This window comes from Oscarella lobularis, chromosome 10 (assembly GCF_947507565.1).
Source record: "Oscarella lobularis chromosome 10, ooOscLobu1.1, whole genome shotgun sequence".
Lineage (NCBI taxonomy): Eukaryota > Metazoa > Porifera > Homoscleromorpha > Homosclerophorida > Oscarellidae > Oscarella > Oscarella lobularis.
This window is the reverse complement of record NC_089184.1, coordinates 141,380-166,299: the sequence shown is the minus strand read 5'-3', so window position 1 is coordinate 166,299 and position 24,920 is coordinate 141,380. Positions and strand designations below refer to the sequence as shown.

Here is a 24,920-nt window from a genome sequence, read left to right as displayed (position 1 = left end):
GACTAAACCTTCCCGTATTATTGCGAGCACTCACTCAACACAGATGAGAACGTTCGTGTTCGCTCTGCTTCTGGCCGTTTCTGCGGTCTCCAGCTTACCTGTTCCAAACCTCGTTGAGTACGTGAAAGCCAAAACGTACAACATCAGCCTGGATTTGCCACCAGAAGAGCGCTGGACCGAGATTTGCAGCCACTATAAGTCGTCCGCTTCCCTCCTCGTCAAGTACCTGACAAAAGACGTAAGAAATCTATATCACATGAACGAAAAACTCTAAAAGCATCTCCACAGCTTTCCCCGCGTCTGGCGCAAATCATCGCAACTGTAGCGGGCGCATTGAACAAATATCTCGGCGAATACGGTCAAGAAATGAGCGGCATCGCCAAAGCAGTCGGCTTGCCAGTTGGCGACATCGTCGGCCTAAACTTCGCTTACGAATTACGCAAAGTAAATAATAGTGGAGACCCCTCGCATTGACTTTGACTTTTTTTGATGTCGCCGCAGCTCGGACCTGGTCATCCCAATACGACGGGTGGCTCTATCGGGGATGAATACACGCCACAGGCGTGCACGTCCATCGTTGCTGTCGACGAAAACGATTCCTTATTTCATGGACGTAATATGGATTGGGATATGCCGAACTATTTGAGAAATCTCACCGTTTTGGTACGAGAAGATGAGCGTTCGTTTTTTTCGGTATGAGTCTCTTTTGTAGGTGAATTTTCACAAAGGTGGGAAATTGCTCTACACGGCTACCACGTTCGCAGGCTACGTGGTAAGAAAACGGATCTCTTTCTTCTTCTAAGATTTTTCTGTGATTTTTCTGTCTTAGGGGGTTATGACTGCGGTTAAGCCTGGAGCGTATTCCGTCTCTCTTAACGAGCGAGCTCTGGGTGGATCAACACTGGTGGATATTCTGAGTGGAGCCCTTTTTGGAGCATCTGCTGTCACTCATAAATTGAGACAGGTATAAAGAGACAATTATTAATAAAAAAACAAAGACTCTATGTCTCTTATGTCTCTTAGGTGTTTGAAGAGGAAAGTACGTATGCTGGTGCTATTGGTGCACTATCAAAAGGCGACGTGATGGCTCCAGCGTATTTTATCATTGCCGGTACGAAACCAGGTGAAGGGGCCGTGATGACGCGAGATCGAGATAGCGTTCGCGATCTATGGTCCTTGGGAACAATTCACTCAAACGTCCAATCTTGGTATATTTTGGAAACGAACTACGTAAGCACAAAAGATTACAATTCCGCATCCTATTGATTCCTTTAGGATCATTGGGAGTCTCCGCCTTCTTTCGATGATCGTCGTTCCTATGGGGTTCAGTTCATGAATGCCATGGGACGGGAATCCGCTGCTTCTCTCAACGGGATTTTTACGGTATTGGGCAGGCAGCCGGTGAACAACAACTACACTACGTACACAGCTCTGATGAATCCAGCTCAAGGAGAAATAACTACGTATATTGTCTATGGTATCTGATTGGATTACTGTTGCGTTTTGTTTTGGTTGTGTATTTTTTTAGAGGATTTGTATTCTACCACCTATAGACGGTCAGTTTCACTAAAATAGAATCGTCTTTGATGAAATTTCTGAGTCCATCAAAGCTGATGAGCCTATGAAATCCAGTTGCTAGTGAGGCGGACAGGTGTGACGGCATAAAAGCGTGTGGGTGCTTCTCCTTTAGAGTCTTCTTTGTCATTGTTTGCACGACGTCACGTCCATTGTCTCGCTGATCTACAATCGCAATAGAAAAAGTTGCTTGAAAAGGCCACGGAATTGAAAAGTCATATTTTCCCTCTGTCGGAATCAGACAGACTCCCACTTCGTTGATATCAGAATTCAACGTGAGCTTCAGCATCGCGTTAGGCCCGGGTTGTCCGATATAGAAAAGATCGCTCTTTAGCTCTACACTATGCTCAGTTTTCGTCATGTTAAATGTCTCAGCCCAATCCCTGATACGCCAATGGTACGTGAAATCAATAGAGCGGAGCTCCTCTTGAAATTTCGTACTGAGCATACTGAGATGCCTTACAACATTCTCCTGGAGATGTTTGTCAAGTGATTGCCGTTTCAGCATAGAGGAACAACCAGCATAATGGAAGGAACATTCAATAATTGACATAGGGCAAGACCCAGACGATGACATGTGTTCATCGATCTTGCATCTTAGGTAGGACTCTCCGCACTGTTGGGGGCATGGAACGAGAGCATTGGGACATTCTGTTTCACAGTGATTTTTCACATTTTCGTGTATCAGTTCTATTTGGCAACGCTTGCATTGAACTTTTCGTTTGGGACATTGAAATTGCTCGTGAAAATTCAAATCGGAACGCAGGAATTTGTCGCCGCAACTCGCGCAGGGAAGGCGCACGTGCTTGCACTTTACGTCACGATGACGTTCCCAGTCCCTTGCCTCTCCTGTCCAAGCGCATTCCGGTTGATTGCATTTGACTGGTAAATCTAGAACTTCGCGGTTTGTTGCCGTGTCCAGAAATAGATCGGTCTCCGTACGACAAACGGGACACGAGATCGTGCTTCCGCGACGAAATTTAAGCTTAGCGAAGCATTCGGAGCACGCGCGATGGCCACAACTTGTCAGTTGAGGATCTTTTAGACCCATCAGACATATGAAACACTGGAGCCTCTCGGGCAAATCGTCGATAAATTCGGCGTCGACCATGGGGACTAGACTATACGGGAAAGAAAACCCCCCGGATAGGGCCAAATGGATGTTGCTTGTTAGGAAGGCTGCGTTGCAATCTCGTCAAGCGATTCGTTGTTTGCGTTTAGGTAATTGATGTACATATATTTCAGGCGTTGGAAACCATCGCGTTCCCTACAGGAAGAACCAGAATGTCAATAGAGTCGTCAGTTGATCCCAAACCTCCGAATATCGTGATCTACTCCCACGACGATGCAACTCAATATCGACAAATTTGCGCCACCGTTGCCCAGGTCACCGACTGTTTGTCTCGATACGCTCTCTATGAGCTGGGCAGCGACGAAATTTTGGGAGAGCGAAATCCGTGGGCCGAAAACGTCTCCCTGCTTATTGTTGCCGGTCAAACGCAGCAGAAAGCGGAAAATTTAACAAAAATATACGAATCGTTTGGTCGATATGTGAAAAATGGAGGCAAAGCCATTGGCTTTGGAATGGCTGGCTTGAATCTCGCTTCCCAGCTCGGGGGAATTTCCTCACCGTCGTCTTTCTCATTCACACGAAAAGAAATGACGTGTCAGTCACTTAGATTGGCTCCTTCTTCTTCAGATGGCGTCGAAGAATTTTCTTCTTTGGTCGATGATCCCAAAGACGATTCGTATTCCTTTAGTGGAGACGTTTCTGTTATCGCCGAATTAATCGAGTCATCTCAACCCGTCGTCGTTAAAGTTTGTGCTAATACTGGAGTAGCCCTTATCTCTCTGGCGAGAATCGATTTGGAAGCGGGTCAGGCTCTAATTGGCGATTCAGACGTCTTTATTAAATTGAAGCAATCGAATTCTGCTCGCCTTAACGCCTTTGTGAAATTATTTGAATTAGTTGGCATAGAAGCTCAACGTGATCATCATCGTCATCCGCCTAAACTATCCATTGGCTATCTAGCCTGTCTACCTCAAGTAAGTCAGTGTATGCATATGTGCCCAAGTACTAAAGTATTTGTATAGGTACAGGAGACTTTACAGGGCGTATTTCCTGGTGAAGTTAGTGTAGAGTTTCATACAGTTAATCGCAGTGGCCTCCAGGCTACGGATGAGAAGCTTCCTGTCGTCCTTTGCTCCATGATACCCGAGTCTCTTGGCTTCAATTGGGACGTGTATATCGGTGCACTGAAGAGTGACTGGTTGGGTCGAGCGCTACTCTATGTACCCGTCATATCATCTACGCAAACGTTGATTGATAGGTACGAATGTTGATTAGCTGCCAACTTTGATTTGACGTCTTCTTTTGGTGGTAGAAATTTGAAATTGATGGCTCGACTGCCCAAAGGCTTTGCAGCTGTCGCTTCGGTGCAGACGGCGGGAAGAGGCAAGTGTGAGCACTTGAAAGACACAATCTATTTGAATTTTTGCGTAGGTCGACGAAGAAATATTTGGCTATCCCCTGAAGGCTGCATGATGGTCTCTTTTCATTTGCGCATTGAAAAGGACTTTGCTGGAAAAATCACATTTTTGCAGCACCTCGCGTGCATTGCTGCTGTGGAAGCGATTCGTTCTCTAGACGGCTATGAGGTTGAAAAAAATTTATATAGTATGTATGAGATCTTGAATTGAGTGTTCACTTGTAGGATATTGATTTGAGGATAAAATGGCCAAATGATATCTATTACGGAAGAGTCTTGAAATTGGGAGGCGTACTGGTTACATCTATGGCATCTCACGGGTCTTATGAATGCGTTATTGGTAGAACGATAATCAAATTGTATTCGAATTCTATTTGTATTTATGTAAAGGGTGTGGCTTCAACGTGGCAAACAGCAACCCAACAATATGCGTGAACGATATCATTGAGCAGTACTGCAGAGAGACGGGGAAGAAATTGGATCTTCTGACCGTCGAATTAGTACTAGCTCGCATGTTCAACGCTTTTGAACGCATTCTGGAAGACTACACCATCAAAGGCGAAGCCAGTGTGCTACCACTCTATTATAAATACTGGATACATGGGTACAATAGCGAATTCATTTTTTATTTATTAATATTTTTGGCTTTTAGGGGCCAGTCTGTGAAATATCAAGTCAAAGAAAATCCCGTTTTAATCAACGGAGAAGTCATTGGCATTGATAAATACGGCTACTTGCAAATTAGGGATGAAAAGTCAGGTGAAGTAGTTACAGTGGGACCTGATGATAATACGTTTGACGCAATCAAAGGCTTAGTATCTTATAAGAAATAAAAACAAATGACTACGACTAAAAAATATTAAAATACGTTGTCTTCAAATGATTCTTATGTGAAAAGTACTAAGGGGAGGAAAAGAAGCAGTTAGAGCAAAAAATCAAAAATTTTGAACGAAAGACCTTACTTTACAAAATCAGGCGCTCTTGCGATCACGTGCTCAAATTCAATAAATGAGAGTTTGCCATCATCATCTAGATCAGCCTCCTTGAATACCTTAGAAAACATAATAAGTAATATTTGTGTATTTCTTTAGTAAAGAGCAACTTTGTCTATGACTGTTTCCCGTTCATTCGGTTCAAGATTTCCTTTCGTCAGCATCTTGAGTGTCTCATCCAAATCTTTGGCATCCAAATACTCATCTCCATCGAAATCTGAAGTAAGTAAGCTTCTCATCAAACTTTTGTCAACTACTACCTCAGTTTCCTCTACCGTATATCTTAAAAGCGTACGTAGCCTTTAAGTCTCGTGGAGCCGCCTCACTAAACACTGACATCATGTCGAGGAAATCGTCAAATGACAGATTTCCCGTTCGATCGCTGCTGAAAACTGTGCAGATGCGTTTACTGAAGGGATTATTCTAACGAATCGTCGTGGTAAGTATAGTATAGTATACGTTTTTTTTGTCTAATTTTTACTTCGAGTTCTGGCAGAAATTGGGTCATTTTGCTATGAGGTAGACGATCTTTCGTCGCGTCTTTCTCCTGATTCCAATTCTCCATGAATCTCTTGAATTTTGCAAAAATTCTATGTGTACATAAAGGGCGTTTCCCCTGTAAGTTCATTTGTGGAATTCTCACTTCTTTATCTCCCTTTGCGTGAAATAGGTGCAGTTCTACGCGACAAATTCGAGAGGTCAGCTCCTTCAACGACGTCGCTCTACCTACCTGATACTCTTCTAGTTTCTTTCTGTCGAGAGGGCCGTCTACGGCGCCGCACGAACTCGTCGCACCCATCGCGTAAACAAGCCTAACGCACTCTAAAAATCACGTGGTCGCCACTCGAGCATGTCGTCCAAAGAGGCGAAAGCAGAACTCAAGGCTGCTAGAGAAGCAATTCGGCAAAAGGAATACAAGGATGCATTGAAGCATTGCAAGGTTGAACATTTTTCTTAGTAGAATCGACGTCTTAGGCATTTTCCGGGAATAGGCCGTTCTAAAATTGGACAAAAATAATTACAACGCTTTACTTTTCGTTGGAAAATGTGCGAGCGAGATGGATCAGCCGGATCAGGCGCGTGCCGCCTTCAAAAAAGCCGTCGAAGTCGACGAAACTTCGCCATTGGCGTGGCAGGTCGTTTGATATCAAGACGATGTTTTTTTATGACGTCAATTTTTGTTCTCAGGGTCTAGCAGTTCTATTCGAAAAGGAGAACAAAAATCGGGATTTTCAAATCGAACTTCTGAGTGTCTATGACCACTTGGCAAAATTGAATGAAAAGTGCATATTAGTACACTTGAATTCTTTCGTTAAAAAATGAAATATTAGTGAGGTAGCAAAGTGGGTCGAAATCAAAGCCAAACAGGGCTCTTTGTACCGAACTTTGCAGCAGTCAAACGAAGTACCATAGATAATAGAATCAATGAGGTTTTATTTAAAATGTTGCAGGCTATTGAATGTTGGCACAGTCTTGCATCAAAAGACAAAGAAAATAGATTGAAGTGGATTGGCTTGGTGGCAATGGGGCTCAATAAGCGAGATAGCAAATCGCAAGAAGAACGAGCGAAAGTATCACGTGTAATCGCCTTTTAATTAATTAATTATTTATTTATTTTCTTGGAAGTTTCTTGATGTTTTGGCTGAACTAACAAAGGCGGATTCTTTGGAGAAAGACCAGCAAGTGGACTTTGGAACAATGTATATCAGAGAGCTGCTACACCAATGTCAGGTGACCTCTCTATCATTGAGAAATTGAACTGAAATTTCTAAGATCTTTTATCTAGTGTAAAAATGTGTCTGATATCAATGAGGTGACCCAGTTCGTTTCCCAAACGAAAGATGAATGTATTTCCATGAGGCAAAGACTTCCGGATGTTTTGTATCCCCTCGAAATTCTCTGTCAATTTTATCTCCACGAAAATTTGGGTAGGCATCACTTTTTATTATCTCTTCAGCTAACTTTTGAATTAGATGCGATGAAACTGCCAGAAAGCGTTGTAGCAACTTATGAGGATTTATATAGATTGGGCTCGAAAAGTCCGTGGGTTAAGTTGTGTCAATGCCACATGAATCTCGTGGCAAGAAATCTTGAAAAAGCCGGAGAAATACTTTCAGAAGGTCATACACTACATTAATGTCCATCAATATATAACATATATACAGTGGACTCGTCAAGAAGCATTGAAGCTCTGTGTCTTATCGCTTCATTACACGACGCGAAACACGAAAATACGCTTGTAATCGAAGTAGCAGAAAAAGGAAAGTGTACAAAAAAAAGTTTCCAACAAATAGTAAATTTTCGTTTAGGTCTACGACTTTCATCACGACATCAGTACTTTTATCATCTTCTCACTAAACATCTACGGTTGCTATGCCACCGATTATCACGGCAATTAATCAGGTAATTTTTTGTAGCCTCTGTTTAGCTCAAGCGCACTTTCGAATGGGTGAAGTATCTCTACCAGTGGCTCACGAAGTTTATACTGAAGTAGATATTATTATACATGTATTCGTATCCGAGAATGAGAGTACATAGGTTCATAAAACGTACCCTTGGTGTTTGGTGAGTGGCTGTGGCTTGGCACGCTGCGCTCTGCTGAGCGGAGACTCAGCGAAAGCGCACGAGGTTTTGTACTACTGATAACAATGTAGTAGTAGCGAGTTAAAATACGTTATATTAGATATGTAATGCCTTAGCAGAAAAGCATTTGAACAGCCACGAACTGCTCGCTCTTCAGGTAGATATAATCATTAATTAAGAAATTTAGATTTTTTGATGTATTATGTATAACAAGGCTGAAATTTTTTTGGTTACCAATTGTCTCAAGGCTGCAAAGGACAAGTACTTTTGCGCGTACAGTTCTACTGTTTTTTTGATATTCTAGTTTAGAATTGACTTGTCGTTGTCTATGTGCAACTCGAAGTCTACGTATTTCTTCATTTCGGCGAAGACTTTGTGGTTGTTGCACGGTTCAAGTGAAGCAAGAAAGAATCAATGCTTTGCTCACTTTTTGCAAGTATACAGTAGAAAATTGCCTAATCAGTATTCTGAGACGGAGAGAGTGCACTTTAGGCCGCTAAATTAGATCCCTATTATTCGGATGCGTTTCTTTATCTTGGTCATTGCTACTTAGAAACATTCAATGATACAAAGTTCGCTCATAGATGTTGTTGTCAATAGTTAATACTATATTATTTTATACAGTAAATCACGTCGTTGCTATTTTAAAGCAATCGATTTGGATCCAAGCAACGTGGAAGCCGGAAAACGTTTGACGAGTCTGTGCGAATCGATGGGAAAGACGGAAGAAGCGATCGAAGTCTACAAGAAAATCGCGTCAAAAAATTCCCCAGAACGAGCCAAATGGGCGTGGTTTCAACTGGGTATTCGCCAACTCGAAATGAATCAATACAACGAAGCTGTCGTCAGTTTCCAAAGCGTGACAAAAGCGGATCCGAAAAACAAGTGAGAAAGAAAAAACCTACTAGTTATTCTCTAGCAGTTGTTTCTATAGAGAAAGCTGGGAACGGCTTGGGGATGCGTACGAAGGCCGAGGTGCGTACGCCGCGGCTATCAAAGCGTTTATGAAAGCCAGTGAGGTACATGAGAAAAAAAAATTAAATAAATTTTTTATAATATTTTTGTAGCTTGATTCAAATTGCCTTTACTGTCTGTACAGGTAGGGCAACGTGCTGGTAAACACTTCTTTGCATAAGGTATTTATATAGGATTGCTACGCTGAAACGTATCATGGATGAACCACGAGAAGCCGTTGAAGATTTTCAAAAAATACTCGACGTTTCGTCGTCTTACGTTCCGGCACTTAAAGGTATTCGTTTAATTAATCAATCAAGAGAGTTTTCTTAGGATTCTCATTTCGAAGGAATGTCTGAAAGTCTCTTGGTTGAAGCTCGAAATGCGCTCATGTCCGCGTTCGTTGGAAAAGCCGTCAGTTGCGTTGATAAAGCGTTGAAAACGTTGGCGAGGTTGAGTGCATTTTGACAGATATTTTGTCTAAGGTAAGATCGTTTCTCTTAAAGAGCCGTGATCGAGCAAAGCGAGCTTGTCTCGCTGTGGAAACTCGTCGGTGACTGTTGCATGGCAGTGAGTTCGATCTCTAAAAACGCATTAGGGTGAGAGCCACGGTTGTATGTATGTATACACATCAGTTGCAGTGTAAGTCGCTTCTACAGAAAAATATCTATTCCCGTGAACTTCTTACCCGAGAATTGCTCGACTGATGAAAAATCGGGAAAGACTGGTTTGCTTTGCTTGGCTCCCAGGGCCTACGCCACTGGACTTCAGTTTTTGCCAACTGGCGCCTTTTTGTGGCACGATTTAGGAATAAGTTTATACTGTCAGTCGCAAGAAGTAAGATCAAATGCAGAGCCAAGTTACGTGCTATTTACTGCTGATAGATTATTAGAAAGGAAGCTGAAAAGAGCAAGATTCTGCAGTCGGCTCTGCAAGCTCTGCAAAAGGCAGTCAGATTGGACAGTGAATGCAGTGAATATTGGAATAGTCTTGGGATGATTTCAATGCATCCAAGTGAGTCAAAATGAAAATTTTTATCTGTGGCGCTACTGGAATTGCTAGCAATTGGTGAATTTGCTCTCGCTCAGCACGGTTTTATTAAATCAATACAGCTGCAGCAAACGGTTTTTAAATAATTAAATAATTAATTAAGATCTCACTTCTGTTTTAGAACGCAATAGCGTGGACAAATCTGGGAGTTCTCTATCTCCGTCACGACAACAAGAAGGTTGAATTGAATAATTAGAACAGAACCAGTATTAGCCATTCGTTTTCTTAGTTGGCACATGAAGCTTTCAAAAAAGGGCAGGCGTCTGATCCAGACTACGTTCCCGCGTGGATAGGTCAAGTACGTTTGCGTGGAGATATAGTTTATCTCCACGCATGGCATCCTTTGTTTTATAAAGGCTTTAATTGCCGAAGGCATTGGTGATCAAGATGCTATGGACTTGTTTCGACATACAACGGAATTGGGCGTCCACGTAAATAAAATAATCTAATTATTTTCTTCTCTATTAGTGCGTCTGTAGACCGAGAGTCAGATTGGATATGCTCACTGGGTTTGCTCGACTTTGGCCGCGAAATCTTGGGTGAACGATCCTGGAGAAAGTGAAGCAAGTGACGCCGATGATAAGGCCGTTCTTAGGGCGTCTGATTGTCTTGCCAGATACACAGGTTTGATTAGATTCGTAAGTCGTGACCTTGAGTATTTTTCTCTATGCGAAGCTTCGACGGATGACGACTCTTGTGCCTACAATATGTACGGTATTTTGCTAGAGAGGCAGGGAAGACACAGAGAAGCGGAGACGGCATTTAGAAAGTCCTGTGACTGGATTATTATTCTTTTTTTTTCATAACAACTTCTTAGGTGTGTTGAACTACTTTCGTCAGAAAATGTCACAGATCGAAGCAAATTAGACATTGCTATAGCGAATCATGCCAGAAGCCTAAGGCAATAATTAATTAATTAATAACCTAAATTCAATTTTTCTATTTAGTTTTATTGGGAAACATCTTCAGTCTATCGCTCTTTTCAACACGTTGTCGTCTCTATCGGACGTCTACGACGTCGCTTTTCTCGCTCTGGCTTTATTTAAAGCCAATCGACTTAGAGACTGCTACAAAGTCTATGAACAAGCATTAGAACTGGCGTCTTCTCAAGCCGATAAATCGGCGGCACTCGCCTGTTTAGGAATCACCGCGTACGCGCTCCAAGACAAGAGCAAATCAAAATCGTTGCTATTCCGAAGGCAATAATAAATCGCTCGCTACTCTAAATATTTTCTAAATATTTATCTATGCAGTTCTCAAATGTCGCCTCCTTGTGTTGACGGAATTTTGGGACTGTGTTCGTTGGGTTTGATGTCGAAGGATTTCACTCTGGCTTCAGCCGCTTTGGCTGAGCTGATCAAGTTGAGAGATTCGGGGCGAGAGAAAGACGAGCACTTGGCAGCTCAGATCGTTTTTATGACGTCGAATCTTTACGTTCTCCAGGTTTGTTGTCTTGGCGCCGTTTTAGCGTCATAACCCTGAGGTTCTCTTTAGGGAAAATTAGGAGCTGCAAAGAAGTGCGTCAATGAAGCCATTCACAAGTATTTGACATTAAAAACCACCAAGCTTAAATCAATTTTTAATTTTATTTAGCTATCCAGACAGAGCCGAGTTGTGGAAACTATTATCTCAATTTCTAGCCCAATATTATCCAGAAAAGTCTAACGTAAAAAACTCTATAGACCTCACGTGTGTAAAACTTTTTGAGAAGGGTTTCTGAACTATGTAGGTTGTCAGTTCTTCCGCTGTGAGCGCGTGGAGACTGAGCGGAAACAGAGTATCCGAGGTCTATTGAATTCGCTCTGGAGATTCCTGAAGTTTTGATATTTTTTCTACTAGGACGTTCCTTTTCTTGTTTCGCTTGGTGCCGTGGGAGCTGGCAATCGATTGGCGTGTCCACGCAATGTCCACTGGAGCCAAGAGGCCCTTCGTTCGTCGCAGAAAGCATTGCACGCCGATCCGAGCAACGCCAAGACGTGGGCTCTCTTTAGTGCTGCTCTATTCTCGTCCGCGAACAAAGCATCGGGTTCTGCGAAGCAGCTAGCGACTCTCGCTGTTAAAATAGCAAAGACGCTTCAGTCCAAAGGCAACACGCATTGTACCAGCTAATGTTTAGTGATAGTCAACGCTGTTTTCTTTGTTGTAGTTGAACTGGAATCAAAGGAGCTTCAGCTCGCTGCAGGAAAAGACTTACCTTTACTTTTTCAATCTAAATTCAATGCCTTGCATTCGCTGCAGCAGTGGGCGACTCATCAAGTGATTGCAAGTCAAATATATTGCGGTCAAGTGAAGGAAGCAGCCTACTTAGCACAACAAGTGCGTGGTGGAGACTTTGATATTGTATCTATTGCTTTTTTAAATAGGTTATTCAACTCTACTCGTCACGGCCTAATCTGGGACTTCCTTTTCGAGTCTGGCTATCCTATATTGTCTTTCTTAATTCATCTGAGGAAGACTCGTCCAAAGCTCTTGCAAATTTGAGAGATTTGGTGTGTGCTCTAAAGACGTTGCAAATTTGGCCATGGGAGTTGCTTTCCGACGTATACATCAGTAACTTCCAACTCTTTGCTGCCAAAGAAAGTCTGCAACAGGCCATAGAGGCATCACGAAGTTCCAGGTTTGAAAAACGTGCTTTCAATTTTTAGCTAGTAGGCTTATTTAGGGGACAACTGATTGGGAATTTGCTGATGACCGCTTGGATTGCTCTCAGATGTTGTCTGGTATTTAAATCATATATTTTTACTTTCTTTTTTGACACTGATCTCTGCATAGGCTGATCCTAGTTGCGTTGAAGAAGGTTGGCCTGGAATAGCAAATGAGTGTTTGCTCAAAGTACAGGAGCTGGACGTTGGGAACGTTTTGGTTTACGTTTTTCAGGGAATCCTGCATTACATTGGAAAAAATTTTCGGTGGGTGCATAAAGGAATTGTCACGTAATTGAATTGAATTGAATTTAGAGGTGCTCGTCGTTGCTTGGATAATGTGTTGCATTTGAACTCTGTTCCTCAAGGAGTCACTTACTTAGCCAAGTACTATCTCATAAAAGTGCTGCTTTCCAAAAAGGAGACAGTCTCTCGTGCAAAAGTAGAGGTTCTTGTCTTGCAGACAAGCAAACGCGACTCAGAGTTTCTCTTTTCTAGGCGATAGCTGAAGAAGCTGTTGCTGCAAAAGAAATGGGATCAGCAAACCTGTCAAGTTTGGTTTCCTTGTAGACATGACTTTGTACAGCATGCAGCGTAGAGATATCAAATGATTGTACATTTCGCTCGTTTGTTCGTCGCTGTATTCGGCAAGAAAATAGAACGAGGACCCAACGATTTATGTCGATAAGACGCTCTTCGATCGAGTCTGTCTAATCCTTGCGCAGCGAACCCGTGCAGAAGGAACTACCGTACGTTTTTCAGCGTCGATCGCGCTGCGCGCGACGTCTCTCGACGGTGGAGCGTTGGAACTGTGCGTACGTAGGTCTCTCGATCGCGCGCGCGGTTTGGATAAATCAAGGAACAAATTTTGTATTTATTAGTTTATACGATAAAAATACATAGTCTTGCGAGCACGGATATGGACTCTTTCTTCGATCTTCGTCTTCACGTGACTCTCGATCTCCTTCTCCTAGATAAAAAAAAAACAAGTTAGTCTCTGCCAAATCGTCGTTTTACGTACCTTTTTGCGTGCGTCCGTATTAGCGTTACCCGAGCTACACCGCGCGGAGGTTCGGACGCTTCGTAGCTCAAGGCAGCCACCGCAAAGCGATGGCCACCCGTTCCAAAAATTTAGGGCGAGTCGCGACGTCCTCGGCCACCCCGATCAGTACCCGCCTGGATGAGAGACGGCCCCTGATACCGAAGTCCCCGGCGCGGTGGTACCAAACGCTTCGGTATGTCTTCCGCTGAGAAGAACCGGCGCTTGCGAGATGGAGAGCGGTTGACTGCTGTTTGTAGGAGTCGACAGGAAAGGCAGTGCAATGCCCGAATCGAATTCTCCTGGGCCAGATCATCCTCGGTCTAATCGTGCCATCGGGTGAGAAAAGTGCCGGCAACCAGGCCATGGTTGAACACCCCCTCTAAGCCGTGCTCACTCGTGCCTAACGTGAGCCGTGCTTATTGGCAACAATAAGACTTTAGCGATCGTTAAATCCCAGTGCGTAAACCGAGGCATAAGCCCCCCATCGCCCTGCCTAGGGGCTCCGGCACGGAATTACCCGTGGGCCACGCTGATCCGACGATCCAGGACTTGCCTTTTGTCTTCCCCCGAGCCAATCCGTCAAGGAAAACGACGCAGAGATCCACGACGCATCCACCCTCGGCCGCAACTGAAGGAAATCGGTGCTGCGCGATGCCTTTGAACGGCCCGCCGAGTCAGCAAACGCCATCATTGGTCGAGAGCAAACACGTGATCACATACGGGTGAGGTGTTCCTCACGTGCAAACCATATATGGTCATCGAAAAGCGACGACGACGAAAAATGTACACGCCTCGAAGAGAAGCTGTTACGCCTCGCCGTTCTCTAAGATCTGCATCGACGGCGCGGTAAGCTTGTCAGCGAGGCCGTCTGAAACGTCTTTGAGCGAGCGAATACCGTTTTAGCGGACTGAGAACGGCGAAAGCATCGCGAATTTTCAGCCAGTCCGATTTCTACTGCCTCGAAGCTCTAGACCTGTTGCCGGCCGCCGCTCAAGAGGTTCTCGTCGACGTGCGACACGGCTCGGCGACGGCATCGTGCAAATTCACCGAATCGGGACACTGCGTAGTCGTTTCCAAAGGAAGACTCGCTCTATGGCACATAAGTCAAAAACCTCACGTACGCATCGACAATTTCGCCTCGTTTTGGCATCGCTAGGCCTGTTCTTTAGTCGGTTCGCACGCTGACGTTACCAGACGATCTCTCGACGGCGAATCACGTCGAAATTTCGAGTCGAAATGCATTCACTGGTCTTTTGATGTCGTCACTTGACGGAAAAATTCACTACGTTGCCGACGTGGTGCGTAGCACCAAAGCGACGTGCGTCACGGAGCTCAACATGGAGAGTGGAGATCGAACCGTCCTAGTAGTTGCACTCAAAGTTAGTCAAAGTCTCTCTCTCTAAATATTCCAAAAAGAACCTTTTTTCTAGGCTGATATGTTTTTTGTTGGAACAATGCTTGGATACGTTTATGTCGTTCGACTTGATTTTCAAGGGCATTCGGTAGAGAAATTATTTTTTTAATTTAATTAATTAATTATTTATTAAAGGTCGGTATTGAGTCGGAGAAATTGCAAGTGAATTCGCAGGGCATGATTGCTGGATTGGGTCGGCGAGTGTCTTCCTTTTTATTTGGCGGCGGCACTCCTAGTCAGGAAATTCATTCGTCATTAGGAGAGGTGAGTATCTTGATAATTTGGGGGGCTATTTTGTGATAAAGACGGAGTTATAGAGAGTTCAGGCTATTTCTTGTTTAAAAGATATTGATGGGTATGATGACACTTTGGGTCTGTTCTACATAAATATGATTTCTTTTAGAGATGGTGCTCACACGGTTTTCGTCTTGGGCGAGACGAAAATCCAATCTTGGAAGATAAATAATACGGAAAATAAAGTCAGTCAGTTTACGCAAAATCAATTGTAATATTTATTAATGATTTTTTTTCAGATGGTCTCCGATTTTTCCACAGCTTCAATTGCACAGAATTTATTTTCTGCTGACGTAAGGCAATCAGTCAATGATTTTATGAAGTCTGGGGGAACCTTTGTTGATGTAGAGTGATAAGAACGTTCAACAGCTGACAGCTCTAGACATGGTTATCAGTTGGTAACGCTATCTCTTTTTCTCTCTATTGAATTGCAGACATTTTGCCCAGTAACCGCTTGTTTGTTTTGCTCTCCACCCTCACCGAATTGAACGAGCGAATCAGCTGCCTAGGTAAGCAATTTTTCATTCGTTCGCTTCCCCTTTAATTTTATAAAATTCGTGAAGTGGGATTGGATGAATCAATGGAAGTTCTCTCTGTCGAAATGCTTGATTCAAACGTAGGATTTCCATTGGGTCTCTTAGTTTATACGTAGACGTGAGTTCGTTGTCTTAGCAACTCCACGCTGGAGAGACAGAACCCAATCATCTTTCCGCGTTCAATGATGACGTAATTGCTCACGGTTCACACATAATCTGGATTCCTTCCGGTATATATATTATATATATATATTGACATCTAATCATGTATATCTTGGATTACTCAAGGCTTTTCTAAGCCGGCTGATAGTCTCAAAATTGCGCCTAGTGACGTCATTTTTGGCGCAGGTTAATAACGATAAATGACGAGATTTTATAAGGTGACGTTAAGGTTGTAGGCTTTTGTCAAGAAAAGATGTTTCTCTTGACAAAGAATCACAGTATTGTGTGTCTGAATGAACGGGAAAGCCCAATGCCATTAAAACTGGTGAGCTCCGCGTAAGAATTCGAATTTTTTTTTGTGAGCACTTCTCTTTTTAGGCTACGCCCTTTTCTGCCAAAAAACCCAAACCTATTCGATTGCGTGCCGACTTTCTCGAACAACTGAGAGAAGCGTTCGTTTTATACTGCCAAAAAGAAGACAACAAAGTAAGATTCACACTCAAAAAACGACGCGTCACTTAACGCATGAAATTTTGAAAAAAAGACGAACGTCATGACCATAGCCAGTGACCTTCATTCGGCTGTAGAACGCGCCGGACCAACGATGTCGTCCGTACTCGACGCGGCAGTGATTAGCCTAAGTTTGGAGATAATAGACGATGCCCCACACTCGGATCCTCGATGGGCCGAAGCATCATCAAGTAGCGAAGCGCGTAAACGTCGTAGAATCTTAGGTATTTTTCCTCTTCGAAGGCGTGCTATCCTCGTCATCCGCCGTCATTATATTCGAGCATTTGCGCTCGAAAATTCAAGTGCACGATCTCTTTTTGCAGTTCCTTTCCGACGCCGGTTTTCTTCCACACGTAATGCGCATGAATCTCGCGAAATACGACTAGTGTTGGGTTATTTTCTTATTTATTAATCTCTTGTGGTCTTGCTTTTTTTTGTAATGATACCTATAATTATTTTTCAATTAATTTTATTTATAGCTCCTGGTTATAGAGTATTATTAAAATCTTTTTTATTACTTATTTATTTAGTTGCGTGTTGTCGGAGTGGACGATCGTCGACTTCCCACCGTTTTTGCGCTATGCGAACACCAAGAAAAAGTCGTAGCGGCTATAGAACTTCGAAAAAAGCACAATGAGTTCGTCACTGTCTCGCGGGAGGGAGATGGTTACCCCAGTTCAAACTCTCTCCCCTCTAGGCACGTGGAATTGATTGATTCACTGCTGGATCGCGTACTAGACGAACACGTGAACTTGTCTCAGCACTCGAGCGTCACGGCAGTCGATCTCTTTTACAAAAATGTTATTTGGAGATTATTTGAATTTTGCGCGTTCTATTTTTTTGCTCTAGGTGTCTTCGGTTCATCTCGTCGCTTCGTGGATTTTCGACGAGCAGCGAAATCGTCTCAATACGCGATTGGCTCCCGAGGAAGCGAGCGTTCTCATCGAGACAGCCTGTTCTATACAGAAAGTACGTTTGTTCGTCCTCTAGGGGCTTTTTTGCATCGCCTTTGCGTGCTTTTAGGTTATGATTGACGGTGCTTTGGCTCATAGAGAGGCTAAAGCCGGTCAGTTGGGCCTGGGCGCACTTCCACCGACTTTGACGGCGGAACTCAAAGCCCTAGGCCCACGTTTTGCTTTTTGGACTGGTAAAGTAGCGCTAAAATCATCGCATACGTATATATTGTTCTCTAGATATTGAGGTTGATGGAAGTATTAGGGATACTCTCACAAAGCAGCTTATGTTGCTTATTGAATATCGCCAGGCTTTTGCAGTAAGCTTTCGTCTTTTCTTAAGGAATTAGTGGCTTCATGCATTTAGGATTCTGAGTCGATTTATTATTGGACTCTTGCTGGTCTTGCTGACGTCGTTTTGACTAGCTACATGCAGCAAATTGAACTCTACAAGTAGGTGTCACTGCTCCACATAATTACTAATTAATTAATAATTAGAAAAATCGATTTCGACGATCCTTTTGTCGATCAGCTTCGGAAGAAATTTTCTCAAGGAAAACAGATGACTATTATGCCGATAGGTTTGCAAAAACGCGACGCTTCTTAACGAAATCATTAACGTATTTAGTTGATCATGGACTGGACGATTTAGCCGCGTCTTTAGCCGAAAAATACCGGGAGTTCGCCGTACTGATGCGCCTTTTCGCTGACGACAAACAACGACTCTGCAATTACGCTGAACAATATGAGGACGAAGTAGAGAGAGAGAATAGAGAGATCGCGCGCGAGTCTTGACTTCTTTTTACAGGGATTCGTTGATTTTATGTTTCAGTGGTACATAGACGAAGGTGAGGGACTTGGGGCGTTTGTTTCTCTTTTGATTTTCCCGCTAGGATTTATTGATAAGCTTCTGGACGTTCCTGACGAGTTTTGTGCTCGTTTAACCGACTTTCTTGACTCGAATTCGTATCCTCAGCTTGCGTCGCTTCACCACATACGAACTCGATCGTTTGATCGAGTGAGTCGCGAATAATAGCGCGCGATTGACGTCAATTTTTCTTCTCCTATAGGCGCATGACGTGCTCTCGGGATTAGCTACTGAAAAGGATACGGTTTCTGAGAAGAAAACGCTGCTAAGCATTGCTAAAATTGCCCTATTTGCATCCGATAAGGAAGTAGATGAACGCGATGAGAAACTTGATTGTAAGTTCGCAATGCCTCAGGCTATTTTTTTGTACTTGTTCCTATAGATATTGATTCACAACTTGACGTGATTTTGCACCAGGAAAATCTTCCTGATGACGTGAAAGAGGTATAGTAGTCATACGTATCGCTATTTTATTTTTTCGAAAATAACGTTTGAATTTTTAGCGTGCTAGTCTTAATCTTGATTCTGCTCCGCCGCTTAATCCTCTCCAACTCATAGACGTATGAGAATTCATTTAATTATTCTTTCTTGATCGTTGTTTTTAGCTTTATACAAAGGAAGAAGTGAATCCTTCTGCTGGCGAATTGGATTTTCGAAAAGCTCAAGATTTGGTTGGTTATTTGGATTCGGTATGACTTTTGATACCTCTTCTTCTATGGTCATATCAGACGAGTTTTCTAGGACAAATGTGACGTCACACAGGTTATATTCTCTATTTGGTCGAGAGCACTTTTACGAGACAAGACGTTGTGAGGAAGATTGGAGTATTAGAGGGTTAATTTAATTGATATTTTGATTTAGTTGGACTAGTACCGATGCACCGGAGCCCTTAGAACTCATCAGGCAAACGGTATTTTATCGCATTTGCAAACTGGCATCGCTACATGGTACAGTGTTAAGAGATATTGATTTTTCATTTTATTGCTTTTTTGATGTATTAGGATTGGACTTACAAAGTTACGTTCCGCCCTTGGAAAGAATCTTGCATACGGAAGAGATGGAGGAATCTGGTATGGCAGACAATGAAAAATTTCTCTATCTCGTAAGAGTCATGTATGATGACTTGGGAATGACGACGACTACTACTGATGACGAGGATTAAATACATATATGCAACCACGTGATATCGCAACGTTCCCGACTCTGCGATGGAAAATTTCGTTCTTTACGACGAACTTCAGCGCGGAACCTATTCGATCGTGTATAAAGGACGTCGAAAGAGCACGATCGACTTCGTAGCGATACAGTGCTGGGAGAAAACGAAGAAAGAAGAAGTCGCGAACTCGGTGAGGAAGCGAAAACGGCGAAAAACGCCTAAACGAGCAACGAAACGAACGAATTTCCGACTTTCCCCCCGTCAGGTTCGCGTCCTCAATGCATTGGACCACGCGAACGTCGTGCAATTCGTCGAATGGTACGAAACGGACAATCACATGTGGGTAATCACGGAACTGTGCACGGGCGGCACACTCGACGACATTATCACGCAAGACGGCACTCTACCGGAGTCGACTATTCGCCAATTCGCCACTCATCTCGTCTCCGGTCTCAGCTACATTCATTCCATGGGCTTAGTCGTCTCAGACGTCAGTCCAAAAAAAGTAGAACAAAAACATTCAATTTTTTATTTATTTAATTATTTGCAATTTTAGATTTGGGTGGATACGAATGGGGTTTTGAAATTCTACGATTTTTCTCGCACTCTACTTCCACTGGAGGAAGGATCTCTTCCCCCCTGGATTTCGACTCACTCTAGCTTGGCTGCATTGAGTAGTGATAGTGTAAGCGTCGTCGAAGAGGATTTGCCGGGCGATCCGTTCTATTTGGCGCCGGAGGTTCTGCTTGGACAGCCTTGCACGCCGGCATCGGACGCGTGGAGTCTCGGCTGCGTTGTCTATGTGATGTTTTGTGGAGAACCGCCGTTTTTTGCGCAGAGTTTTGCGCAGGTTGTTGAACGGACGCTGGGGGATGAAATAAAGATAATGAAAGGTAAAAAATTGATTTTCTCGTTCTCGTTCTATGAATTTTTCCCTATAGGGTTAGATAAACCTTCTCGAGAACTCTGCGATTTGACGTTTTCGCTTCTGATTAAGGATTCCCATAAGAGGTTTGGTAATAATCACGTTTTCCCTAACGCGCGCGCGCGTATCCCTGGACAACAGGCTGCCTGACTTTTTTCTCTATCAGACTACTGTGGCCTGATCTCTTTTCGCATCCTTTCTGGAATGGATCTTTCGATTTGAACTCATTCGCCCGCTTTGAAGCGAATAACGCCAACGGAAACGTCGACGCTTCACTCACGCTACAAGGCACGAGTCAAAGAGTCCAAACGGCGCCAGAACCGCAACACCGCGACGCTGTTTTTTCACTAAGGTACAGTACGAATTTTCTAGGGGGTGCACCTAATTGTTGTATTTTTATTAGCGCGCGTCCGGCTACAGCGAAATCGTCATGTCAGAACGCAAAGCGAGTCGTGGAAAAGGAGTCGATTGTTCATTCATCCAAGGCACTTGAAGATATTCTCTATCATTCGTCCGATTCGGCGGTTTCTCCAATATTTAGTAGCAATAAAGTATGTACTGATTTTTAAAAAAATTAGCGCGCTTGGGGGGCGTGGTGCGCGGCTAGAAAGTGGCGTGCACCACGCCCCCCAAGCGCGCTAGTGGGTCTTTTCTCACGATCCCTTTCCTCCCCTAGATGAATAAAATCCCTGTTTTGAAGTGGGAATCGAAGGCTCTACCCTTTTCAACCATAGCAAGTTTGTAGCAGAAAAAAATTATACAGAATCTAAGTTTAATTTCTCGTCGCTTCAAGTTAAGGATTTTAAGGAAATCAAGCAATCCGTCATGGACGTTCATCTGACAGCGATAGAACAATCATTGCAACTTGGTTCTAGATCAGCTGGTTCTCGAAAGAGCGTCGGAAGCGTGACGTCACCGGCAACGAAGCTTCACGTTGCTGCTTATCTCGTTCATCTCTCTCAGGACGCCGATGCCGCGAATTATATCGTGAATTCGCCTTTGGTAAGAAAAAACGGTTTTTGGGAATTTGTTTAATTAATGAGTCTGCTGCAGATACAAGGAATTTTGGCTGTGCTCAAATCTGGCCAGACGTCGGATTTGAAGTTTCGGCTTTGCTTAGTTTTGGGGAATCTCGCTCGACACGCTACATTGATATCACAAGATCTTAATTTATCCGAGGTAGGTGAGACTTGTCTCTAAGACTCGAACATCAGACTTATTGAATCAAAGCTCTTACTGACATTGACGGAAGTCGTTAGAGAAAACTTAAAAAACGTTCAATTGCGTCAGACACTAATAGCGGCGATTGGTGAATACATGTTCTACGTAGCAAGCGAGGTAGCTAGACAGTATTTTTATGATCTATGCGATTTTGTATCGGTAGGAGGAACGAGAAGGGAGACGATTACCTCGCTGGGAAATTCCGCAATCAGCGTATAGTCTAATGACACGAAGTCTGCGAGACGAAGTCGGTTTATTTCCGTGTTAGCGCGAGAGTAATGGTGTTTTAATTAAGAGCGCACCTTCTGTGCAAATTTACGCGGCTAAAACTATTGATAATATGACGACGACGAGTGGGAGGCACGTTGAGGCGAGAGAAAATTGATGAGGTCGTTTTGCGTCGTTATTTATTAACGGGTTTTAGGTTTTTGCTAATCAAGACGTGTCTGTTGCCTTGTGGAACGTTTACGTGAAAGGTAGCGTCGATTCACTTAAGTTTGTGTCATTGTCTGTGAGTATGACAGTCGAATCTTGAATTATACGTGAAATTGGGGCTCTTTAGGCGCTCTGTAGATTGATTCGCTACTCGCCTTTATTGGGACAGAGTCTTTTAGAAAGAATCGGAGTTAAACCCATCGTCAATTTATTGAAGTCGTCCCAGTCGAAAATTCAACAGGTAAATTAGAAGGAGATTGGTATGGAACACAAATTTAGAATTTTTTTATTCAGATTGTCGTCACTTTTTGCTACGCTCTCCTATCGAGAAATATGTCCGTAAGAAAACTTCTCTTGAACGAAGTACAAAAGAATTTAGCCTAATTAACATAGAAATAAAATGATACGTAGGAATTTTTACGTAATGTCATGCTTCTCTTGGAAAACCCGTCTCCAATTCTAAGAGCAAAGGCTTATTTGACTGTAGCCTTGTCAGCTCAAAATAGCTCCGAAACGCTTCTAGACTGCTGTCAATCAAAGTACTATGAATGCAGTCAATCTTAATATACTAAGTATTTATCTTTTGCACGTAGATTAGTTTTGTTTATTGAAAGAGATCATCGTAGATTGGTTTCCGGGAAAAAGGATGATGAGGGGCTAGCGTATTTGTCTGATTGCTTGAATTTCACTGTGTCTGTTGTAACCGGTCTTATTCCTTCGATACTTGGTAGCAGCAGGAAATTGGCTATTGATGATTTAATTATTTGCTATTTATTTTTTTTAGAGGGAATATTGAAGTGTTTGTCTTCTGTTCACGGAAGAAGACACCCGTCGAATTCTCAACTTCGTCAAATTTCTTCGAATCTTCCTTTGTTGCCGATTGTCAGTCACGTTTGCAGCAGTCACGTACTACTGGCGTTAGTAGTAAATGACGTTTTCATAGGAAATTTAGGAGATTTGCTGGTAAAATAGAGATATTTGACATATTGTATCATTTTTTCCTCTTTAGTTTTATTCTGCGGGAATTGACAGTGGTCTCACGGAATTGGGATCTAATCCAGGTTTGCTTTGTATATTATATTCTCTTTTTTTTGGCGCATTCTTCTCGTAGTGTTGCCGCCTGACGATATATGCGAATGCGCATTTAATACGCTCTTGTCTTCTCTCGCATTCCTTAGTTCAGGCTCTTTCCTAGAAGAATTATATTACATGGTTTGCTAAGAGAGGTTAGACTTTTTTTCTTATGTTCTCTGCTTCCAATAGATGCCGAAAAAAATTCTACCAGCTCTCGCTCAATTTCTCGACTCTGCGAGTGACGATAGGAAGCTTATTTCGATCAATTTAATGGAAGAAACTGTCCAGTTGCTATTGCAATTGAGTGACAGAAAAGTAGTCGAACTCTTAGACACCTTTGTCAATTCAACGCTACTTTCTCAGTGAGAATCCTTACGTAATTGTATTTCGCTAATTGCTTTCAGATTACCAGGGCTTCTAAATCAAAGAAAAATAAGACAGGCTGGTCTGCAACTTCTTCTAGTACTTGTAGACAAAACTGTGCAATGGTTGCCTACGTAAGTTTGATTGGACTTTGTCTGGAGAGTCTATGACGTCATTTTGTATGCAGAATCGCTCCTATAAATGACGTTATCGACTCTCTGATGAACATAATGGAGGTAAGGAATATATTTTCTTGCACTGTGGACCGTTTCCCTTTTAGGATTGCAGCTCAAATCCGGAATCAATGGAAACGGTTTTTGTTGTGATGATTCTTAAATGTTTAGCCGTCTCTAGTCACTTGGATCGAAATTTGCTTAGCAATCGAAGTAAGAAATGATACGAATAGAAACGCAATGTCTCTTGATCGTCCTGTAGACTTTTTTTCGTTACTAACTTCCCTAATAAAGCATCTTACTAAAGAGCAAAGTGAAATGAAAGAGCAGGAGAGCTTTGCCTGGGTTGCTACGGTGAACGTCATCGACTGCGTGACCGCGCAACTTCAATTTCTTCTCGCCTGCGATGGAATTACCGACACTAGCAATGAACAGCGTTTTTATCACAAGCCTCTAGTAGAATGCCTACCCAGTCTCGTTGGTCTGGTATGGAAATTTATAACGATGTCATAGATATAGTTTTTAAAATTTTATCTTAGATTCAACAGGAGGAAACGGTTCAGAGCGCTTCTTTCTGTCTGCAGGCTCTACTTTCAATTTATTCGGTCGAATGCCACGCACTCGTGGACAGCAAAGATCTCGTATTCTATTCCTAATTAATGCGTCTACTTGTTGATATAATAGTGATGTCTAGGATGTTCTGTTGCACGCTTTGACGATGTGGAAAGACGAAGCAAGTCAATTAGGAATACTTCAAGTCATAAGAGAACTTTTGGAAGTCAATCAAAATTGGCGGTGATTGAGATGAGCTGAATTTCTAAATAGTTATGTTTAGGCACCGTCTATATTGAGCAGCAGGAAGAAATCTTTTGTAAAGAACGTGAAGGATCACTTGGGCAAAACACAGAGAAGGTGGGGGGACTCCCAAGACTAAATAAAACATATACAGAAGCCGTGTTTCTATAGCGAATCGCTTGACCGCCTAGTAGCCGAAATTATGAAGAAACTAACATAGAGAATTTATTCGTAGTGTGTAATGATGGCATCCGGGGACGTTCTTAATCGAATAACTTCGCGAGAAACCATGGCAGCGGCAGCGGCCGACGAACAGACCGTTATCGACGATATTCTTGCAAAATGCGACCACATGCATACGGGACGGATTCGCGTGTCGAACGTCGTTCGATATCTTCGATCGGCGGCGAAAATCGACGACGTATGGGGGCCCCTCGCGCTACGCGGAACCGCGCAGGCAGTTGCCGAGCCTCGCGAGCTCCACGTGCCCTGTAGGAATACCTGGAGGCGCTGTCAGTTCTATTGGATCCCAAGGGGATCGACGCCGAAGTGGAAAGCGACGAATTTCGCACGAAAACTTCGGCGTGGATTCGAGACATTCAGCAGCAACAGCAAGCCAAGTTCGTAGCCTAGGGATGTTTTAGTCTACTCGAATTCTTTTCGTAGTAGAAGCAGTGATAACAGCTTCAATTATTACAGTGAAAATAAACCGCC

At 43.1% G+C, this 24,920-nt stretch overlaps 7 protein-coding genes across 8 annotated transcripts; 5 read left to right on the top strand and 2 right to left on the bottom strand.

The window, feature by feature from the left end:
• Positions 1 to 21: 21 nt before the first annotated feature.
• On the top strand, positions 22 to 1,592 carry LOC136192563 (N-acylethanolamine-hydrolyzing acid amidase-like). Its single transcript, XM_065981210.1, has 7 exons — positions 22 to 238; positions 289 to 444; positions 502 to 663; positions 713 to 772; positions 830 to 964; positions 1,024 to 1,230; positions 1,276 to 1,592. The coding sequence occupies exons 1-7, from the start codon at positions 44 to 46 to the stop codon at positions 1,483 to 1,485; spliced, it is 1,125 nt and encodes a 374-aa protein (XP_065837282.1). The 5' UTR covers positions 22 to 43; the 3' UTR covers positions 1,486 to 1,592.
• Positions 1,541 to 2,626, bottom strand: LOC136192169 (TNF receptor-associated factor 6-like). Its single transcript, XM_065980689.1, has one exon. It carries the CDS (start codon positions 2,624 to 2,626, stop codon positions 1,541 to 1,543), a length of 1,086 nt encoding a protein of 361 aa, XP_065836761.1.
• LOC136192562 (biotin--protein ligase-like) lies at positions 2,512 to 5,055 on the top strand. The gene is made up of 8 exons (XM_065981209.1): positions 2,512 to 2,796; positions 2,849 to 3,621; positions 3,670 to 3,905; positions 3,960 to 4,030; positions 4,079 to 4,233; positions 4,290 to 4,404; positions 4,455 to 4,668; positions 4,717 to 5,055. Exons 1-8 carry the CDS (start codon positions 2,634 to 2,636, stop codon positions 4,895 to 4,897), a joined length of 1,908 nt encoding a protein of 635 aa, XP_065837281.1. The 5' UTR covers positions 2,512 to 2,633; the 3' UTR covers positions 4,898 to 5,055.
• Positions 4,855 to 5,867, bottom strand: LOC136192564 (calcium and integrin-binding family member 2-like). The gene is made up of 7 exons (XM_065981211.1): positions 5,787 to 5,867; positions 5,700 to 5,734; positions 5,538 to 5,646; positions 5,332 to 5,479; positions 5,167 to 5,273; positions 5,027 to 5,115; positions 4,855 to 4,964 (listed from the first exon to the last, which is right to left on the bottom strand). Exons 1-7 carry the CDS (start codon positions 5,853 to 5,855, stop codon positions 4,940 to 4,942), a joined length of 582 nt encoding a protein of 193 aa, XP_065837283.1. The 5' UTR covers positions 5,856 to 5,867; the 3' UTR covers positions 4,855 to 4,939.
• A 28-nt stretch (positions 5,868 to 5,895) lies between these two features.
• LOC136192561 (tetratricopeptide repeat protein 37-like) lies at positions 5,896 to 13,122 on the top strand. Its single transcript, XM_065981208.1, has 43 exons — positions 5,896 to 5,996; positions 6,049 to 6,192; positions 6,245 to 6,339; positions 6,388 to 6,460; positions 6,508 to 6,627; positions 6,683 to 6,787; positions 6,843 to 6,984; positions 7,030 to 7,176; positions 7,222 to 7,318; positions 7,367 to 7,423; positions 7,474 to 7,546; positions 7,595 to 7,684; positions 7,740 to 7,796; positions 7,854 to 7,900; positions 7,949 to 8,075; positions 8,132 to 8,211; positions 8,264 to 8,524; positions 8,574 to 8,658; positions 8,707 to 8,738; positions 8,788 to 8,888; positions 8,943 to 9,045; positions 9,100 to 9,192; positions 9,253 to 9,430; positions 9,478 to 9,607; positions 9,656 to 9,717; positions 9,765 to 9,821; positions 9,873 to 9,941; positions 10,000 to 10,074; positions 10,123 to 10,267; positions 10,319 to 10,412; positions 10,461 to 10,544; positions 10,591 to 10,842; positions 10,897 to 11,086; positions 11,138 to 11,184; positions 11,237 to 11,309; positions 11,373 to 11,429; positions 11,483 to 11,729; positions 11,790 to 11,959; positions 12,007 to 12,260; positions 12,306 to 12,363; positions 12,416 to 12,552; positions 12,601 to 12,727; positions 12,784 to 13,122. The coding sequence occupies exons 1-43, from the start codon at positions 5,907 to 5,909 to the stop codon at positions 12,853 to 12,855; spliced, it is 4,797 nt and encodes a 1,598-aa protein (XP_065837280.1). The 5' UTR covers positions 5,896 to 5,906; the 3' UTR covers positions 12,856 to 13,122.
• Positions 13,123 to 14,085: 963 nt separating this feature from the next.
• On the top strand, positions 14,086 to 19,248 carry LOC136191981 (nuclear pore complex protein Nup133-like). The gene is made up of 34 exons (XM_065980427.1): positions 14,086 to 14,173; positions 14,231 to 14,444; positions 14,497 to 14,706; positions 14,758 to 14,829; positions 14,877 to 15,005; positions 15,059 to 15,096; positions 15,145 to 15,220; positions 15,275 to 15,328; positions 15,384 to 15,433; positions 15,483 to 15,544; positions 15,599 to 15,651; positions 15,708 to 15,801; positions 15,860 to 15,919; positions 15,970 to 16,058; positions 16,112 to 16,219; positions 16,278 to 16,434; positions 16,487 to 16,596; positions 16,774 to 16,880; positions 16,941 to 17,043; positions 17,093 to 17,212; positions 17,267 to 17,390; positions 17,437 to 17,516; positions 17,564 to 17,649; positions 17,695 to 17,777; positions 17,825 to 17,952; positions 18,005 to 18,044; positions 18,090 to 18,214; positions 18,267 to 18,399; positions 18,447 to 18,508; positions 18,568 to 18,624; positions 18,670 to 18,753; positions 18,806 to 18,873; positions 18,926 to 19,011; positions 19,066 to 19,248. Exons 1-34 carry the CDS (start codon positions 14,109 to 14,111, stop codon positions 19,224 to 19,226), a joined length of 3,288 nt encoding a protein of 1,095 aa, XP_065836499.1. The 5' UTR covers positions 14,086 to 14,108; the 3' UTR covers positions 19,227 to 19,248.
• LOC136191979 (serine/threonine-protein kinase ULK4-like) lies at positions 19,247 to 24,493 on the top strand. Of its 2 annotated transcripts, none has more exons than XM_065980425.1 (29): positions 19,247 to 19,410; positions 19,486 to 19,725; positions 19,777 to 20,113; positions 20,162 to 20,231; positions 20,312 to 20,497; positions 20,549 to 20,696; positions 20,822 to 20,882; positions 20,939 to 21,147; positions 21,199 to 21,324; positions 21,376 to 21,483; positions 21,533 to 21,613; positions 21,662 to 21,736; positions 21,791 to 21,877; positions 21,929 to 22,042; positions 22,096 to 22,164; positions 22,213 to 22,340; positions 22,395 to 22,528; positions 22,586 to 22,764; positions 22,811 to 22,862; positions 22,913 to 23,013; positions 23,065 to 23,237; positions 23,280 to 23,372; positions 23,426 to 23,474; positions 23,519 to 23,624; positions 23,674 to 23,897; positions 23,951 to 24,052; positions 24,106 to 24,189; positions 24,247 to 24,323; positions 24,378 to 24,493. In XM_065980425.1, the coding sequence occupies exons 1-29, from the start codon at positions 19,273 to 19,275 to the stop codon at positions 24,424 to 24,426; spliced, it is 3,600 nt and encodes a 1,199-aa protein (XP_065836497.1). In that variant the 5' UTR covers positions 19,247 to 19,272; the 3' UTR covers positions 24,427 to 24,493. The 2 variants fall into 2 exon arrangements, with proteins under 2 accessions (XP_065836497.1, XP_065836496.1); XM_065980424.1 differs by having other exon boundaries at positions 19,248 to 19,410; positions 21,530 to 21,613.
• The last annotated feature ends 427 nt before the right edge of the window (positions 24,494 to 24,920 follow it).